The 20,723-nt window shown below is 42.6% G+C and overlaps 1 protein-coding gene across 3 annotated transcripts in view; it reads right to left on the reverse strand.

The window, feature by feature from the left end:
• The window catches only part of RAB44 (RAB44, member RAS oncogene family), a 98,017-nt gene that overhangs the window by 23,582 nt on the left and 53,712 nt on the right, over nucleotides 1–20,723 (reverse strand). The window contains exons 6-11 of one of the 3 annotated variants that reach the window (XM_074236400.1): nucleotides 19,895–20,041; nucleotides 18,762–18,852; nucleotides 16,049–16,144; nucleotides 14,753–14,940; nucleotides 8,837–10,344; nucleotides 347–775 (exon numbers count right to left, since the gene is read on the reverse strand). In XM_074236400.1, the coding sequence (XP_074092501.1) occupies nucleotides 347–775; nucleotides 8,837–10,344; nucleotides 14,753–14,940; nucleotides 16,049–16,144; nucleotides 18,762–18,852; nucleotides 19,895–20,041 (2,459 nt within the window). Of the gene's footprint in view, nucleotides 1–346; nucleotides 10,345–14,752; nucleotides 14,941–16,048; nucleotides 16,145–18,761; nucleotides 18,853–19,894; nucleotides 20,042–20,723 lie in introns of all 3 variants that reach the window. The other 2 variants (XM_074236398.1, XM_074236399.1) reach the window with 2 other exon arrangements.

The raw sequence follows: 20,723 nt of genomic DNA on the forward strand, positions 1-20,723 counted from the left end.
ACCCTATTTGTGGTTTTTATTGGCAAACATGATGAAGTGGTTTGCTATTTTCTACTCTGGCTAATTTTATAGATGAGTAAACTGAGGCAAACAAGGTAAAATGACTTGCTCAGGGTCACACAGCTAGTGTCTGAGGCTACATTTAAACTGAGGTTTTTCTGACTCCAGGTCCAGTGTTGTCCATTACACCACCTAACAGCCCTCAAATCCAATAGAAAATATCTATTTTGCTTGTGCATAAGGGCAGGCCTATCTTAATGCTTCCTCTTGTAAGGCATAAGATTCTCTGTTTCCTTTGAGTCTAAACTTCCATCCCTACCCCCATATGCAGGGTTAATAATCTTACCTACAGTCGCAGTCAAGCCCGAGGCAAAGGAATCATGATGTAACAAATGCAGGAAAGATGTTTTGCCCACATTGGAATCTCCCAGGAAAAGAACATGGAAGAGATAATCAGGGTCAGAAGATTCTCTCCCTGGGCTGGTCCCAGCTGCCTGGGCTTTGGGTTTATGTCTGGTTTCCTTAGTGACTTCGGGTCGGCTTTCTTCCCTTGGTTCTGAGGAAGGGCATGTTATCTGTTTTCTTGGAACTTTAGATCCAGACTGAGCTCCTGCCTCCATTGGGATGGAAAGATCCTGTCCTGAATCCTGAGGGTCAAGTGTATTTCCAGAAGAATCCTTTGGGAACAAGACCCCTTCCTGAGCTTGCTTCTGGAGTCCCCTGTCCTCAGCTCTCCACACATCTTCTGGGTTCTGGTCCTGCAGTCCTCCATGTTCTGGAATGACAGGCAGTACATCTGGCCTGGGGGACTGATTATCACCAGATTTTTCCTCAGGAGCATCCCCTACATCTGGCCCAGGTGACTGTGGGAGATGGACTTCTTCAGCAGAAAGAATATCCATTATTGGCCTAGAGGAGTCTATGAACCTGCCAGTTCCCTGATGACAATAATCACCCACATCATGGCTTGGGGAGTGTAAAATCTCATTTTCCTGGCCAGGAGCATGCCTCACATCTAGCCCAGGTGACCCTATCTGCCCAATCTGTTGACAAGACCAATCAATCACACCAGCCTCAGGTAACTCCAAGAATCTGCTTTCCTGAACAGGAGCCCCTCTCAAATCTGGCACTGATGATTTTGTGAGCCCAGTTTCCTGAGCAACAGGATACCTCACATCTGTCTCAGATGATGGCATGAATCTAGTTTCCTGATCAGGAGCATTTTCCACATCTCGCCTATGCAATTCTATGACCCCAGCTTCCTGACCAATATATGGACCAGGTGAATGCAGGATCTCAGGTTCAGGACCAGTAGAATCACTCATACTTGGCCTAAATGAGTGCAAAATTTCAGTATCCTGAGCAGAAGTATCTCCCACACCTTCCTCATATGACTCTCTAATCACTTTCTCCTGACCAGGACCATCACTCACATCTGTTTCAGGTGACTCCAAGACTCTGGCATCCTGAATAGAGGTCTCACTCACATATAGCCCTTGTAACTTCACAACCCCAACTTCCTGACCAGGAAAATTGCACACATCTGAGACTGGTGAACACATAATTTCAGTATCTTCAACATCCATCTCATGCAATTCCCTCAGCTTAGCTCCCTGACCAAAAGCATCACACCTATCTGAGCTAAGTGAATACACAATCTCACCTACCTGACTAGGAATATCTCCCATTTCTGGTCCACATGACTCAATAAATCCAGCTATCTGATCTTGACTAGAAGTATCCCTCACATCTGGCTCATGTGTCTCGAGCATCAGAATTTCCTGACCAGTAATTGTATCACCCCCATCCAAGAGAAATGAATCCAGAAACTCACCTTCCTTAGCCAATACATCTCTCATATCTTTCTCATAAGATTTCCTAAACCCAGCTTCCTGACCAGGAACATCCTTCAAGTCTAGCCCAGGTGACCTTGCCTGCTCAGTTACCTGACCAGATCCATCATTTACAACTTCCTCAGGTGACTCCAAGAATTTTCTTTCCTCACTAGGAGTGTCTCTCAGATGTAGCATTTCTGCCTCCATGAGCCCCAAAGTTTCTTCCTCATCTATCTCATAAAATTCACTAAACCCACCTTCCAGGTCAAGTGTATCCCTTTCATCTGGCTCAAGTATCCTTGTTTGCCCAACCTGAGGACTAGACCCATTATCCACACTTGTCTTAAGTGATTCCACATGCTCATCTTTTTGACCAGGAGCCCCTCCCAGATTTGGCACTGGTGACGCCTTGAACTCAAATTTCTGACCAGGAGAATCTTTCACCTCTGGGCCAGAAGGAAGAACCTCAGCTTCCTGACCAGGAGTATCTCTCACATCAGCCTCAGATGGTGACATGCATCTGATTTCCTGATCAGAAGTATTTCTCACATTTGACCTTTGCAATTCTGTGGCCCCAGCTTCCTGAACAATAGAATCTACCACATATGAATCAGGTGATTGCATGCTCTCAACTTCCAGGCCAACAGAATCATTAACACCTGATCTAGGTGAATATATAATTTCAATATCTTGAGCGGAAGTATCTCCCACATTTGCTTCATGTGCTTCTCTAATCACAACTTCCTGACCAGGGCCATCACTCAAATCTATTTCAGATAACCCCAAGACTTTAGTTTTCTGAAGAGGAGTCTCAGACACATATAGATTATGTAACTCCATAACCCCAGCTTCCTGACCAGGAACATCCATTATGTTGGACCCAAGTGACCCTGCCTGCTCAGTTACCTGACTAGATCCATCATTCACATCTTCCTTAGGTGACTCCAAGAAGATGCCATTTTTACTAGGAGTCTCTCCCAGACCTGTTGATTCCATGAACCCCAAAGAATCTTCCTCATCTATCTCACTAGACTTTCTAAACTCACCTTCCTGGCCAAGAGCATCCTTCACATCTGGCCCAGGTGACACTACCTGCCCAACCTGATGATTAGACAGGTCGTACATGGCTTCCTTAGATGACTCTATGAATCTGCCTTCCTGACCAGGTGCCCCTCCCAGATCTAGGACTGATGCCTCCTTGAACCCACTTTCCTGACCAGAAGAGTCTTCAATCTCTGAACCAGATGAATGCAGAATCTCAGCTTCCTGACCAGGAATGTCCCCCCCAACTACCACATATGACTCCCTAAATCCTGCTTCCTGATCAGCAGCATCACTCAAATCTGTCTCAGATGGCAGGAATCTGGCTTCCTGATCAGGACCATCACTCACGTCTGTTTCAAGTGACTCCAAGACTCTGGCTTCCTGAATAGGGGTCTCATTCTCACCAGGAATATCACTAATATCTGGGACTGGTGAATATATAATCTCAGCATTCTCAGTATCTTCCACATCTGTCTCACATAATTCCCTAAACTTAGCTTCCGGACCAAAAGCATCACACCTATCTGAACCAGGTGAATGCATGATCTCAGCTTCCTGGCTAGGAATGTCACCTATTTCTGGTCCATATGATTCTATAAATCCAGTTATCTGATTAGGTCTAGAAGCATCCCCCACATCTAGCTCTTGTTTCTCTAGCATCAAAATCTCTTGACCAGTAATTGTATCACCAACAATTGTGCCAAACTCAATTCCTTTACCCAACATATCCTTCATATCTTTCTCATAATATTCCCTGAAGCCAGCTTCCTGATCAGGAGTATCCTTCACATCTGGTCCCGGTGACCCTGGCTGTTCAGTTACCTGACTACTAGCATCCACATTTTCCTCAGGGAACTCCAAGAAACTGCCTTCCTGACTTGGAGTCTCTGATCCTAGAAGTCTTGATTCCATGAGTCCCAAAGTCTCTTCCTCATCTACCTCACAAGACTCCCCAAAGTCACCTTCCTGACCAAGAGCCTCCCTCACATCTGACCCAGGTGACTTTGTCTGCTCATCCTGATGATTAGATCCATCATCCATACCTGCCTCAGATGACTCCATAAACCTGCCTTCCTGACCAGGAGTCCCTCCCAGATCTAGCTCTGATGACTTCTTGAGTCTTACTTCCTGACCAGGAGAATCTTTTACCTCTGGGCCAGGTGAATGTAAAATTCCAGCTTCTTGCCCCATAGAATGTCTCACATTTGGGTCAGGTAAATGCAGTTTCTCAGCTTCTGAACCAGCAGAATCATTCACACTTGGCCTAAGTGAGTGCATAATTTCAGTATCCTGAACAGAAGTATTTCCCACACCTTTCTCATATGAGTCCCTAATCACAACTTCTTGACCCGGACCATCACTCACATCTATTTCAGGTGACTCCAAGACTCTGCCTTCCTGGATAAGGGTCTCATTCCCATATAACCCATGTATTTCCACAATCCCAGCTTCCTCATGAGGAAAACCGCTCATATCTGGGACTTGTGAATACATAATCTCAGCATTCTCAGCATCTCCCACATCTGTCTCACACAATTCCCTAAACTTAGCTCCTTCACCAAAAGCATCAAACCTATCTGAATCAGTTGATTGCATGATCTCAGTTTCCTGCCTAGGAATATCACTCATTTCTGGTGCAAATGAGTCTATAAATCCAGTTATCTGATCAAGTCTAGAAGCATTCCCCATATTTGGTTCATGTTTCTCTAGCATCAAAATTCCTTGATCAGTGACCATATCACCACCATCAATGCCAAACTCAACTTCCTTACCCAATGCATCTCTCAAATCTGTCTCATAAGATTTCCTGAACCTGATTTCCTGATCAGGAGCATCCCCCACATCTGGCCCAGTAAGCTCAGTTATCTCAATAGATCCATCATCCCCACCTTCATCAGGTAATTCCAAGAAGCTGCCTTTTGTTGATTCCATGAACCCCAAAGTATCTTCCTCATCTATCTCACAAGACTCACTAAATTCACCTTCCTGGCCAAGAGCATCCCTCACATCTGGTCCAGATAACACTATCTGCCCAACCTGATGATTAGGCCCTTCATCCACACCTGCCTCAGATGATTCCATAAACCTGCCTTCCTGACCAGGTGCCCCTCCCAGATCTAGCACTGATGACTCCTTGAACCCACTTTTCTGACCACAAGAGTCTTCTATCTCTGAACCAGATGAATGTAGAATCTCAGCTTCCTGACCAGGAATGTCCCCCCCAACTACCACATATGACTCCCTAAATCCTGCTTCCTGATCAGCAGCATCACTCAAATCTGTCTCAGATGGCAGGAATCTGGCTTCCTGATCAGGACCATCACTCACATCTGTTTCAAGTGACTCCAAGACTCTGGCATCCTGAATAGGGGTCTCATTCTCACCAGGAATATCACTAATATCTGGGACTGGTGAATACATAATCTCAGCATTCTCAGTATCTCCCACATCTGTCTCACATAATTCCCTAAACTTAGCTTCCCAACCAAAAGCATCACACCTATTTGAGCCTGGTGAGTGCATAATCTCAGTTTCCTGACTAGAAATATCATCTATTTCTGGTTCATATGATTCTGTAAGTCCGGTGGTCTGATCAGGTCTAGAAGCATCCCCTGGATTTGGTTCATGTTTCTCTAGCACCAAAATTCCTTGACCAATAATTGCATCACCCCCATCTGAGCCAAACTCAACTTCCTTACCCAATGTATCTCTCAAATCAGTCTCAAAAGATTTCCTGAACCCAGCTCCCTGAGCAGGAGCTTCCCTCACATCTGAGTCAAATGACCCTGTCTGCTCAGTTATTTGACTAGACCCATCATTCACACCTTCCTCAGTTAACTTCAAGAAACTGCCTTCCTGGCTTGGAGTCTCTCCCAGAAGTCTTGATTCCATGAGTCCCAAAGTTTCTTCCTCATCTATCTCACAAGACTCCCCAAAGTCACCTTCCTGGCCAAGAGCCTCCCTCACATCTGACCCAGGTGACCCTGTCTGCCCAACCTGATGATCAGGCTCATTATGCACACTTGCCTCAGATGACTCCAAGAGTCCATCTTCCTGACCAGGAGCTCCAACCAGACTTGGTGATGATGACTCCTTGAACCCAGATTCCTGCCTAGAAGAATCTTCCAGCCCTGGGTCAGAAGGAAGAATTTCAGCTTCCTGAGGAGGAGCATCTCTCACATATGCCTCAGATGATGGCATGAATCTGGTTTCCTGATCAGAAGTATTTCTCCCATCTGGCCTTTGAAATTCTATGACCCCAGCTCCATGAGCAATAGAATCTATCACATATGAATCAGGTAATTGCATGCTGTCAACCTTCAGGTCAGCAGAATCACTAATACCTGATCTAGATAAATATATAATATCAGTATCTTGAGCAGAAGCATCCCCCACATCTGGCTTATGTTTCTCTAACATCAAAATTCCTTGACCAGTAATTGCATCACCAACAATTGTGCCAAACTCAATTCCTTTACCCAACACATCTTTCATATCTTTCTCATAATATTCCCTGAAGCCAGCTTCCTGATCAGGAGTATCCTTCACATCTGGCCCCAGTGCCCCTGGCTGCCCAGTTACCTGACTACTATCATCCACATTTTCCTCAGGGAACTCCAAGAAGCTGCCTTCCTGACTAGGAATCTCTCCCAGACCTGTTGACTCCATGAGCCCCAAAATATCTTCCTCATCTGTCTCATAAGATTCTCTAAAACCACCTTCTTGGCAAAGAACATCTCTCACATCTGGCCCAGGTGACCCTGTCTGCTCCACCTGATGATTAGACTTGTCATCCAAACATGTTTCAGGTAACTCTATGAATCTGTCTTCCTGACCAGGAGTCCCTTTCAGATCTAACATTGATGACTCCTTGAGTCCAACTTCCTGTACAGGATTGTCCCACCTATCTATCATATATGACTCCCTAAACCCAACTTCCTTATCAGCAGCATCATTCACATCTGTCTTAGATGATGGTATGAAACTGGTTTCCTGATCAGGAGCATTTCCCACATTTGACTTGTACAAATCTGTGACCCCAGCTTCCTGAACAATAGAATCTCCCATATAAAGGCCAGGTGAATGCAGGATCTCAGTTTTAGGACCAGGAGAATCATTCTTTCTTGGTCCAGGTGTATGCAGAATTTCTATATCCTGAGCAGAAGGATTTCCCACACCTGCCTCATATGACTCCCTAATTACAACTCCCTGTTCAGAGCCATCACCCATATCTTTTTCAATTGACTCTAAGACTCTGGCTTCCTGAATAGAGGTTTCACTCAAATATAGTCCATGTAACTCCACAATCCCAGCTTCCTGATCAAGAGAATCACTCATAGCTGGGACTGATGAATATATAATCTCAGTAATCTCAGCATTTCCCATATCTATCTCCCATGATTCCTTAAACTTAGCTTCCTGGCTAAACTCAATTCCCTCCTCTATCTCCCATGAATCCCCCAACCTAGCTTCCTCACCAGAAGCATTTCCCAACTCTAACCTAGGTAACTCTATTAACCCAATTTCCCCACTAGGAGCATCCATCTTAACTGATCTTATGAACCTAGTTTCTTGATCAGAACCATTTCCCACATTAATCTTAGACAACTCTGTAACATCAGTTCCCTGCACAGTAGCAACATCAATATCCATCCTGGGTTGCTCAACAAGTCTAGCTTCCTCACTAAAAGCATCCCCCACATCTGGGCCAGGTGAGTACAGAAAGGTACCATCATCTTCAGATCTGGATGTCTCGGAGAGCCTGGTTTCCTGGCCAGAAGTGTTCCTTACATCCAGACAAGATTCTCCATCTATGAATTCAGATTCTTGAATAGCAGTCATACCCATATCTATCTCAGGAAACTCCACGAACTTATCTTCCTGACCAGTAGAATTTGCTTGGTTTATTACTGATGAATTCATGAATCCATTTTCCTGAATGGCTACATCACTCACATTTGATCCAAGTGACTCTCTATACCTGGCTTTCTGGCCAGGAACATCACTCAAATCTAAGTCAAGTGAATATAGAATCTCAGCTTTCTGACCAGAAATATCCTCCATGTCTGTTTCATCTGATTGGAAAAAAACATTTTCCTGACCAGAAGTATCATCTACATGTAGCTCAGGTGACTCTATGAGCCCAGATCCCTGATCAGAAGCATTTCCCACATCACCTTTACACATCTCTATGACTCTAGCTTCCTGAACAGCAGCATCACCTATACCTATCCAAGCTTCCTGACCAATGTCATCAGCCACATCTGGCTCAGGTGAGTTCATGAGTACATTTTCCTGTCTAGGAATCTCTCCCACATCTGGGTCAGGTGATTGCAAAACCTGAGTCTCCTTATCAGAAGAATCTTTAATGTCTAGCTCCCATGATTCCATAAATCTTGTTTCCTGTCCAGGGACATCATTTCCATATGACCCAGGTGACCCTGTGAGTCCAGCTTCCAGATCAAGAGCATTTCTCATAATTAGTCTGTTTGACTCTATAGTATCACCTATGCCTGTCTGGTTTGACCCTAAAAGCCTAACTTCATAACTAGGATAAACATACACATCTGAATCAGGTGATTGTAGGAGCCCAAATTCTTGACCTGAGTGATTATTTTTCTCTAGCTCATCTGAATCTAGGATCCTAACTTCCTCACAAGAAACATTTCCCATATCTAACCTGACTAACTCCAGAACCCTTGCTTCCTGACCTGAAGCATTGTCTGCATCTGCTCTGGGAGATATTATCAGTTTTGATTCTTTTTCAGAAAAGATATTTCTCGTATCTATCTCAGGTGGCTGCATGACTCTGGTTAAATGAATGAACTGGGTCTCCTCACCAGGAGCTTCCACATCTAACTCGAGTGATCCTAAGATTTGATCTTCCTGACTAAGGGCACCATCCACATATGGCCTAGATGATTCTACGTGACTAGTTTCCTGTGTATGGTGATTACCTATATCTGGTGCAGGTGACTCTGTAAGTCCAGCTTCCTGACTGGGAGCATTTTCCACATCTGGCCCAGGTGATTCTGTGCTTCTGGATCCCTCACCAGGAACCTCACCCATATCTTGTCCAGGTGACTCTGTGTGCCTGGATCTCTCACCAGGAACCTCACCCACATCTGGCCCAGATGATTCTGAGCCCTTGGACTCCTCCCCAGGAACGTCACCCACAATTGGCACAGGTGATTCTCTGCTCCTGGATCCCTCACCAGGAACCTCACTCTCATCTGGTCTGGGTGACTCTATGCTCCTAGCTCCCTCAGCAGGAAACTCACCCACATCTGGCCCAGATGACTCTATGCTACTGGGTCTCTCACCAGGAACCTCACCAACATCTGGCACAGGTGATTCTCTATTCCTGGATCCCTCTCCAAGAACCTCACCCACTTCTGACTCAAGTATCTCTGTGTTCCCAAATCCCTCCCCAGGAACCTCACCAACATCTGACACAGGTGATTCTGAACTCCTGGATCTCTCTCCATAAACCTCACCCACATCTGGTATAGGTAATTCCCTGCTCCTGGATCCCTCCCCAGGAACCTCACCCACATCTGACCCAGGTGACTCTCTGAGCCCAGTTTCCTGATCAGAAGCATCATTCCGTGGACTGGTCTCAACTTCCCACTCATCTGTATTCATTTTTTCTTGTTCTTGCTCCCTCTTGGAAGTGCTTCCTTGTATCAACACTAGCTCAGGAGTCTTAACAGGCCCATCTGGTCCAGGTGTGAACACTTCCTTTCCCCATGACCCCACTTCTTGCTCAGAGCCAGCTGGATGCAGACCTGAATGAGACATCTTTGGATGCACTTTCCAGGTGCTGGCCTGCACGTCTGCAGAAAGAACCAGTGACTGCTGTGACACCTCAGAGCCGGGGCCCTTGGAGAACATATTTGATGTGGGCCCATCTCCCTGTCTCACCTCATCTCCATCTGTGTCCTCAATCCCCTTACCAGACCCATCCAGGCCCTGACTAGGCAGGGAGTCTAAGCTGGCCAGGGACTCTCCTAACAAAGGAGCTGCCTGTCCCCCAGTAGTGATTGCTGGCTCCCCAGAAGGTACTCTCTGAAAGTCCCACTGGAAAATCACTTCAGACCTTGGATCATCAGCAACATTGAGTTCTGATACCACAGCAGAGGCTGCAGATGACCCTGGGGAGCTCCTTGGAGGTACATCTGGGTCTGAAGGAGACTCCTGATTGAGCTGCCAGGAATTTGACTTAGTAATAGAGATCTGCTTGACCACTCGGGGGGTGCGGTGTCCCTGTAGGGAAGTTGGGGTTGGGGTTAGGCTCCAGGAAACCTGGGTGCTGTTCCCTGCCAGGGGGCTGGTGAAATTTTTCAGTAGCTGACTCCAGTCACCTTCCTCAAACAATGATGGCAGTGGGTCTTCTTCAGAAAATAAGCTAGCATGTTGAGAGTCCGAAATATTCTTTGGGCCAACTGGAGGATCACTAGGGAGGCTGCAGAACAAATAACATCAGAAAGAACAGGAGAAAAAGAAAACTCAGGATGACATTCAGATGGGCTTCCACATTATATTTCCTATACACTACTCCTTGACAGCTTCAGTATCTTCCTTCATTTAATTCCCCCTTCAGGAAATGCCCTCTTTCTTTACATGCATCAAAAGCCTAACTATCCTTCAAATCCTAGCTCAAGTTTGAGTCCTGTTCGAACCCTTTACTAGCCAGTCCAGTCTACAGAGAGAGAGAAAGGGAATCATTTTTAAAATTATATCTACAATGTACCAGGGACTATCCTGATTACTTTTTCTCTATCCAAATATTTCATTTGATTCTTACAATAACCCTTTGAGTTAAGTGCTATTTCTCATCCCCATTTTGTAGCTAAGGAAACTGAGGCAAACATAAGTTAAGTGACTTGCCCAGGATCACCCAGCTAGGAAATATCAGATTGGATTTGGAACCAGGTCTTCCTGACTATTCATAGCACCAACCAGTTGCTTCTATGTATTTGGAATCTTTCTTTTTTCTGAACTCTTCTGAGAGTTCCAAGTATAGGATGGAGGAAAAAGACCTGAGTAGGAAGCTCAGTATACTTCTACAGTGTGTTACAGTAGCCAAAAAATAAGTTAATGCTTTTCATGCAACATTAATGAAAATTAATTATATTCTGAGAGACATCATTTGCAGTTCCAGGGAGGTTATCATTCCATATATTCTTCCCTGGTTAGAACACATATGGAATGTCTTGCTCAGTTAGTGTTCTGTAGTCAGAAAGGATCACACTGGCCAATTAATCAAGCCCATCATTTTACATTCTGAGCCCCTATTTTAAGAAGAAGAAAAATGATAAACCAGAAAGCTTCTAGAAGAGAATGACTAGGATGGTGAGGGAAGAGAAAACTGTGTCTCATAAGAATCTGTTGATATGCCCAAAGGGGAACAAAAATGCACATACCAGGCGGCTAGGTGGTATAGTGGATAAAGCACCGGCCTTGGAGTCAGGAGTACCTGGATTCAAATCTGGTCTCAGACACTTAATAATTACCTAGCTGTGTGGCCTTGGGCAAGCCACTTAACCCCATTTGCCTTGTAAAAACCTAAAAAAAAAAAAAACCGCACATACCCTTTGATCCAGCAATACCAGTACTGGGTCTATACCCTGAAGAGATGATGGAAAAGGGTAAAAACATCACTTGTGCAAAAATATTCACAGCAGCCCTGTTTGTGGTGGCAAAGAATTGGAAATCAAGTAAATGTCCTTCAATTGGGGAATGGCTTAACAAACTGTGGTATATGTATGTCATGGAACACTATTGTTCTATTAGAAACCAGGAGGGATGGGAATTCAGGTAAGCCTGGAGGGATTTGCATGAACTGATGCTGAGATGAGCAGAACCAGAAAAACATTGTACACCCTAACAGCAACATGGGGGTGATGTTCAACCTTGATGGACTTGCTCATTCCCTCAGTGCAACAATCAGGGACAATTTGGGTCTGTCTGCAATGGAGAAAACCATCTGTATCCAGAGAAAGAACTGTGGAGTTTGAACAAAGTCCAAGGACTATTTCCTGTAATTTAGAATAAAACTGATATCTTATTGTCTGATCTTGTTATCTCTTATACTTTATGTTTCTTCCTGAAGGATATGATTTCTCTCTCATAACACTTAATTTGGATCAATGTACAACATGGAAACAATGTAAAGACTGACAAATTGCTTTCTGAGGGGGGTGGGGGAGAGAAGTAAGATTAGAGGAAAAATTGTAAAACTCAAAATAAATAAAATCTTTAATAAAAAAAAGAATCTGTTGAAGAAATAGAAGTTGTTCAGCCTGGAGTATAGAAGACTTGGGATGTCTAAGAGTTGTCTTCAAGCATTTAAAGGACAGGTTTTGGAAAAGAGATCAAATTTGTTCAAAATACAAAGTTAAAAATACTGGAGAAAGTTTTAGAAAGTCAGATTTTGGACTCCTAACAAAACTGTCTTTAAATGGAAAGAACTGCTTTGGATAGAAGTAGATTGGACATTAGAAACTAGTTAGCCATTTGTTGGGGACCTTGTAGCAAGGATTCTTGGTCTGGGTAGGTTGGCTTCTGAGCAGGGATTTGCTAGTAAATGTTTAACAACCAGCTCTCAAGAGGAAAAACATTGCATTATTAACATTTTCTCCACATTCTTAAACCCAAACAACCAACAAAACAATAAATCATGCCCTGATTTTTAATGTTTGCCAATTTTCAAGGTATATATATGTTCATTCTGAAAATTAAACAATGGGCTTTAGCCAGCTTGTTCAAGTTAGTTCTAGCACACACCCTGCCTCTAAGGTCCCTTTGTCTTCTGAGATTCTAAGAATTTTTACAGCCTATTATGAATCAGAAAGTATAGACAGTCCCCATTCTGTATGCTAGGAGGGTATAGGATACATAGTCCCCAATCATCACACCATTTAGCAATTTATCAGGGACTGGATTAAATGAAAAAGAACAGGATATGAGAAGGGAAGTCCTTTGTCAAGTCAGGGACTGAACTAAGCACCTTTTCATTGGATTTTCATAATAATACTGGGTGGTGGGCACTATTATTAATGCCATTTTATAGCTAGTGGTAGGTAAGGGGCACAATGGATAGACTGCCAAGCCTACAGTTAGGAGAATTCATCTTCCTGAATTCAAATCTGACTTCAAACACTTACTAGCTGTGTGATTCAAGGCAAGTTGCTTCATCCTATTTGCCTCAGTTTCCTCAGCTAAAAATGAGCTAGAGAAGGAAATGGCATGTCATTCTAGTGTCTTTGCCAAGAAAACCCCAAATGGGATCATAGAGAGTCAGACATGACCAAAACAATTGAAAAACACATAATAATTATTATTTTTACTGGGAAGCAGAAAGGATATATTAGGAAATAAAGGCAACCTAGAAACAAATTATAGCACTAAAAATTTAAAAATAAACAAAAAAGAGCAGTCTGTCAGAAGGTTAGGGTGGGGGAGGTAGGGTGGGTAACTATTCATAGATATAGATATAAAGATATTCAGGTGAGGAAATGTGGAAGACTGGTATCAGAGGATATTTGGGTAAATATTGGTGAAAGAAGAAACAGGAATAATATTATTATAGGGATATACTACAGACCACTGGGACAGAAGGAGGAATTAGATGAAGATTTTGGAAAACATATTGTACAGTGGCATGATACTGTGATGGGAAACTTTAACAATCCAATCATCAGTTAGCACTCTGCTAAAAGCAGAACTAATTAATTTGTTTCTTGCTTTGTTATTAATTTCATCTTTCTAAAGCTAGAAGTGACAAAGAACCTCTTTTCTAGACCTGTTTCTCACTACCCAGAAGGACAGGAATCATGGTGGCAAGAGATTGCTCCATCATTGAGTTTATGATGGAAATAGAAGGGAAAGTTAGACAGTCTGACAAGTACCCTTGAATTAGGGATAGCAAACTTCAGAGTGTTCAGGACAAAAAATGGTAGGATTCAATGGCTTAAGATTTTGAAGGAAAAGTCAGTTAAAGAAGTAAAATGATCTTTCAAGGATGAAATCCTGAAGACACAAACAGAAAATATCCCAGTGAGGAGAAAAAAAGAGAGTTGCATAAGAGACCAATGTGAATGCATAGGAAATCCAACCAACCCAGATTTTTATGAAGTTATGTATAGAAGATTGGAACAAAGGCAAGTCACTAAGGTTGAATGCAAAAACTCCTATAAGAATTATGTTCTGCCAGAAAAATATTGTACACCCTAACAGCAACATTAGTTGTGCTAATTAGTCCATTAGCGTGCTAGTAAATGTTTAAACAACTAGTTTTCAAAAAAAAAGAGGCACAACACACTTTTTATCTACATTGTTAACATTTTCTCCATCATTTTCTTAAGACTAAATAATCAATAAAATGATAAATCAAGTATTGATCTGTAGTATTTGCTGAGGTATAAATACTCAGACTGAAAATTTAATAGCTTTCTGAGAGTCAGTGGTAGCTAACTCCAACACATGACTACAACTACCTGTCCCTGAATATAAGTTGCACCAGAAAACTTTTGAGGTTCACTGAAGCACTTCAATTCCATAACATTCAGTTTTGACCCTTACTTAATCTAGACTCATCACTTTATCTCTAGTCTCAAATTCCTCATCTATAAAATGGGGATGACACTTGTCCCACCTACCTCAAAGGGTAATTCTTGGTAAATAGAAAAGTACCCTATGAATACACACTATTATCATAACTAGTATTGCTATCATCACTGGCTGAATGGTTCCCTTACTTGGAGTATATGGGTGGGAGAGCCTGAAGTTCCGGGCCTCCATTATACTCCTCTCCTTCACTATCATCCTCCCACTTCATTTTTCCACCCTAGTCTTGAGCAACTACTTACCTGGTCTCCTCTTCCACCTGCCACACCACTTGGCCCTTTGCTTGATTCAGGTGTCTCCTAGTCACTTGCAGCTGCCCTTGGACCTGCTCCAGTTGCCCAGTCAAAGCCCTCTGGGTTTCCTGGAGTCTCTGGTTCTCCATGCTGACCTCATGGCGCTTGCTTCTCAGTAAGTTGATCTGGGCCTCCAACTACAGAGGGGAGAAAGAAGCCAGTCCAACTCAGCCCAGCCCAAAGGATTATTCTCTTGGATAAGGCCAGTCTTCCACTATCTTTGTTTACAGTTTCTTTCCCTTTCCATTATCCTCTATATTTGAGTTTCTTTTGAAAAAGTCAAACTTCATCTTTGTAAAACTAAAGGAAAAGAGATTTTCTACCCCTCTGGAAAGGTAGGTAGAAAAAACTGTGAACTCTGAAAACCAAATGTGGAAATGGTTATCCCAGTCCAGGACCTGGGAAAACATAGCAGACCTGGAACAAGTTGGGTATAGGGACTCCAGGAGTAAAGGAAGGAGGAATTCTTATCCCCCAAATCTTAAGTCTATACACTTGTCAAATATAAGTTCATCCCATTCACATTCAAAATTTTCATTACTATTTACGAATTTCCCTCCTTAATTTTACTCACTATTTTCCTTCTCAGTCTCTTTTTGCCCTATTCCTGTTCCCTTATCTTCCCCCTTTCTTATCTTACCTTACCTTATCTATCTCCCTCTAATTTCTTATTTTACCCACTCCTCCAAAAGTCACTCCTTTATCTTTTCTCTATATCCTCCTATATCTTAATCTATACACCTTCTAAAATTCTCTCCCTCCCCATCCTGTTTCCTCACTTATCTTCAGTTTCATGTGCAATCATCTTTTTATTATACTGTGACATGAAATGCTTATTTTATTCCATAAATTGAAAAGAAAAGGAAAAAGGAAAAGAAAGAATAGGAAGACATATGTGGATAGTTATTGGAACAGCAGCCCAATTATCAGTCTTTTAGGTTAGGCTATGATTTCAGCACAGAGCGATAGACACCTCCAAAAGAGGAATAAAGTTGGCAGCTGCAACATCCTAAAGGAAGTTCCAGAATCCAGAAAAGGATTTGAGAAGACACAAAGAGAACTTCCTAGAACATTGGACCAGGAGCTAAGGATGACCCAAGAAGTTGGGGAGTATTTAAAGGGAAGGATGAAAGGAAATTTTAGAATGGTCTGAAATCTCAACTGTGCAACTGGCCCACTTTAGAAGAGGGCCAATGGGCTTCATCACCCTTCCTTCCCTAAAAGACCCTGTCAGAATCTTCTCACCTCTCTCTGGCCCTCAGCTAAGTATTGCACCTCCTGTTCCTTGGCCTCTAGAGCATGGTGTATCATGGAACTGTAGACCAGGCCCTGAGTGTCGCTCTGGAAGAAGAGGGGGGGAAAAAAAGAGAGCTTTGGTCAGTGCCAGCTCTTTGAACCTCCTCTTAGTCCCTCCAAGGCTACCCCATTCCCTTTGGTCCCTGAGGCTTTCCTATAGAGTAATTACTAGGAGAAACCAAAATTTGACATCCAGTTCTAGCTTGTTCAGTAACATCTGAGTCTCCTAGAGAAGAATGTTAAGTTAAATATGACCCTAGAAATTTTTTATTTTTTACAAAAACTGAGGCCAAAAGAGAAAGTGATTTATTCAAAGTCACACAGCAAGGCAGTGGCAGAGCTTACAAGAGAACCCAGATTTCCTGATTCCTATACCCATCATACCACACAGCCTCTCGCTCCTAGTCTGATAAAAGTCTCTCTTGCCTTCCAGTCCTCATAGGTAATATTTCATTCCTCTGACCTACTTGGCCACCAGCCAGGACTTTGATGAAGCAAACCACTATATGGAGAAGAGAAATAGACTCTCCACTCCCAGGTGGGTTCACTGATGCCTAAAAAGCCAGCAGGCCACCAAGTTGCCATGGCAACCTCCACCAGTCCACATTCTCCTGAAAGGATGCAAGAAATATGTAGACATGATGAATGTAGGTAGAGGTCTTTATGGAAGGCTCTGGGATTCTCCAGGCTCCCATACTTAGTCCTGGGGTGCTTCTGAGCAAGTCTTTGGGCCTCAGTTTCCTCAACTATAAAATGGGGAAGGGGTGATATATGTATACACCACCTACCTCATGAGATTGTTTTAATAAAGGACTTTATAAGTCTTAAAGTGCTATAAAAATGTGAGTCATTATTGAAGACAAAAGGGCAGCTCTTACCAGAGATGAAGGTCACTCTGATTTGTTTGGGGCAGTTCCAGGGTTTTGGTAACCTCTATGCAGTAGATTTACAGTCCCCTAGAAAATATCCCCAGGCAGGCTGGATTGAAGAGAATCAGGGTGTGGCTCTGGATGTATTGTGAAATGTTTTTTGCTTCTCTTTCATTTACTGTAGCAAAACTGGATGTAGGGGCTGTGTGGTCATTAACAAAATCTTAATTACAAGTTTAACATAATTTCAGGTTCTGAATGTGGGAGATGTTCATTAGCCCAGAAAGCAGGGTTTCAAATTTAAGGGAATCCTTTGGGAAAGGAAGCTCTGCTGTCCCTTCCTTGGCACCCCCACCACCACCACCACAATGGGGCTTTCCAAAAGGAGAAGGAAGTGAGCCCTCTTATCCTTCTTATAAGCAAAGACTTGTAAGATCTTCAAAGGTTAACTTTTGAGAGCATATTGTAAAGTGGATTTTCTGGATTTTAATTAGATTGGGTCCTTTCTGATCAGTTTATTCCATTCCCCACAGATCCAGAATTTAGAATGAATCTCAGGGGCCATATTATAACAACAATGATGCCTGGGACTATGATGATGATGATGAGAAGGAGGAGGAGGATGAAAATAGACAGGTGGGATACTGATTTTTGTCTTGCCACTGCATTTCCATGACCGGAAGAGACAGTAAGGCTGATGACTTTGTGCTGCTCATCCTCATTTAAATCCAATTCATGATGGAGTTAAGACATTAACCTGATGTCTCTGGTCCTTTCCAAAAAACAATGGACCACCAACAACAAAAAGTGTATAGATTGGGGTGGCTAGGTGACGCAGTGGATAGAGCACTGGCTCTGGAGTCAGGAGTACCTGAGTTCAAATGTGGCCTCAGACACTTAATAATTACCTAGCTGTGTGGCCTTGGGCAAGCCACTTAACCCCATTTGCCTTGCAAAATCCTAAAAAGAAAGCATATAGATGTCTCTACCTGGAGTACCTAGCCTCAGGTATATAATCTCTGTGTGACCCTGGGCAAGTCACTTAACCTCTCCCTTCCTCAGTTTCCTCAACTGAAATGGGGATAATAACAGTACCTACCTCCAAGGTTATCATAAGGATCAAATGATTTTTAAATTTAAAATACTTTGTTAATTTTCAAGTGTTATATAAATGCTATTATTATTATTATTATTATCATTGGTATCTAATCCAATCCCTTCATTTTGTAAATAAGAAAAATGAGGTCCAAAGAGGGTAAAACCCTCCTGCCAACAAAATAGTAAGTGATGGGTCAGGATTTAATCCAGATCCAAAAACTCCAAAGGAAGGAAGGAGAAAAGAATAAGCATTTTTTTAAGCATACCAAGTTCCAGGCAGGGTAGCTAGGTGGTTCAGTGGATTCCAAGCCACTGAGGAATGAGAAAGATTCATCTTCATAGTCAAATACAGTCTCAGTCACTTACTATCTGTATGACCCTGGGCAAGTCACTTCACCCTCTTTACCTCAGTTTCCTGATCTGTAAAATGGGCTGAAGAAAGAAATGGCAAACCACCCTAGGATCTTTGCCATCAACAACATACACACACACATACAAACACACACACACACACACCCAACAGTGTTCCAGACATGTGCTAAGGGCTTGACAAATATGATCTCATTTGATACATCAATACTTTTCCCAGACACAGGCAGCTAGGGCTTGGTTACAGGACTGCAGACCCCTTCTGCAGAGGAGACACTATATGTGGACTGAAGCAGATGCTGAAGAGTCTTAAGATTCAAACTCACTTCTGCCTGGATTCGCTGTTTCTCACTGTGAATCTGCTGTTCCATTTCCTCATAGAGCTGCTGAACCTCACGGTGGTGGTCATCATCACATCTGGGGAGAGAGGGAACACACATAGCCCCTTTATTTTGGTGGGTGTGGGGTTTGTGGGCCATAGGGGTCAACACTTAGAGAAGATCATAGTGGCTCCCTAGGGCACATATTCAAATAGAACTGGAATCTCAATGATTTGGACATCCCATCTACCCATGCAAAAACATTACCCATCCAAACCTGCTCATTCTATGGAACCTCTATATAGAGTTTATGGTAGTACATAAGCTCACCAGAAAGAAACATTTCAAGGGTACCAATGGAACATTCTAGCCATACATCATTTTTACATCTACCCCTATATATCATCTTGAGGCCCATATTTCCTTGAACCACCCCAATCTCTTGTTCCTCTGCTGTGTTGCACTTGTCATTCCATATAACCCTTGGTTACTCCTTCTCCCTACCTCAATCCCCATGTGACCCTGACCTTGATTCTTCATCTCCTAAGTCGGGGGTGTCTAGTTCCTTTCAATAACTTTGAGGTTTCTCAAACCCATGATAAACAACCTGAAAGAGGTATCAGGCAGGTCATTAACTAGATCCACCTTTATTCCCTTTAATTTTTTTTTTTAGGTTTTTGCATGGCAAATGGGGTTAAGTGGCTTGCCTAAGGCCACACAGCTAGGTAATTATTAAGTGTCTGAGACCAGATTTGAACCCAGGTACTCCTGACTCCAAGGCTGGTGCTTTATCCACTACGACACCTAGCCGCCCCTCCCTTTAATTTTTGATAATAATTTGTGAATTATGAGTACTAACTCTTTAAAAGTTTGACAAAATTCCCCTATGAATCCATCAGGACCAGGAAATTTTTTCCTTTGGTAGTTCCTTTACAGCTAGATCTACTTCCTTTCTGAGAGTAGGTTATTTAAATTTTCTATCTGGTCTTCTAAAATTTTATATACATTTATACTTATTATATATCTTTTATCAAAGTATTCTATCTCTTGTGGTCTTTGTTTTGTTAGCATAGAACTGTTAGCAAGTTATAACCTCATTATTCTTTTATTTTAATTTCTTCTGATTTGACCATACTCACTTTTTCAGGGTCATTTGCAGAGCCTCCTTCTCAGCCCGAGTCTCCTGAAGACGACTAGTCACTTTGGCCAGGAAGCCCTCCAGATTCCCCACCAAGTGAGGTTCCTCCTGCCGCAGTTTCTTCCACAACTGCCAGATTTCTGTCTGACTGAGGGAAAGAGAGGAGTTCTATTCTAGGGGTTGAAATGGGCAGTGTTTGTTGGGAGAGAGCCGAGAATTAGAAAAGGTCTTGTTCCTTGTTTCTTCAGAGCCCAAGATTTTAATCAGTTACTGTAGTAACTAATTTATGAAAATAGGACAGGATCAGAGAGTTCTTTTCCCAGAGACCATTGGTATATTTCCAAGGGGACCTTTTGGAGATGACAGTCTCTGCTGCCTGAAATTTTGGTGACTAAATGTTGATCACTACCAACCAGATATGTCAGACTAGCTACCTGGAAGTAGCAATTACATTGTATAGAGGAACAGCTAAGATCCCTCACAAGCAGACTAGATGCTTTGTCAACAGAGTGGTAAAATGAAGTCAGGAAGACTTCAGTTCAAATCTGGTTCAGATAATTTTTAGCTGGGTGACTTCAGGAAAATAACTTAATTTTTGTCTCAGTTTCTTCAACTATAAAATGGGGGCAACTATAACACTCACTTATCAGAACTGTTGTTAGGATCAAATGAGACCAAATTTATGAAGTCCTCAACACTAGGTCTAACACATATGAGGTGCTATGTAATATTTTTAAATGCATAAAATGAAATACAAGTGAAATGCATTAAAAAAATTACAAAGGAAATAATTATACTGAAATAGTTGACTATATATGAACTATATATAA

Source organism: Macrotis lagotis, chromosome 5, assembly GCF_037893015.1.
Source record: "Macrotis lagotis isolate mMagLag1 chromosome 5, bilby.v1.9.chrom.fasta, whole genome shotgun sequence".
Lineage (NCBI taxonomy): Eukaryota > Metazoa > Chordata > Mammalia > Peramelemorphia > Peramelidae > Macrotis > Macrotis lagotis.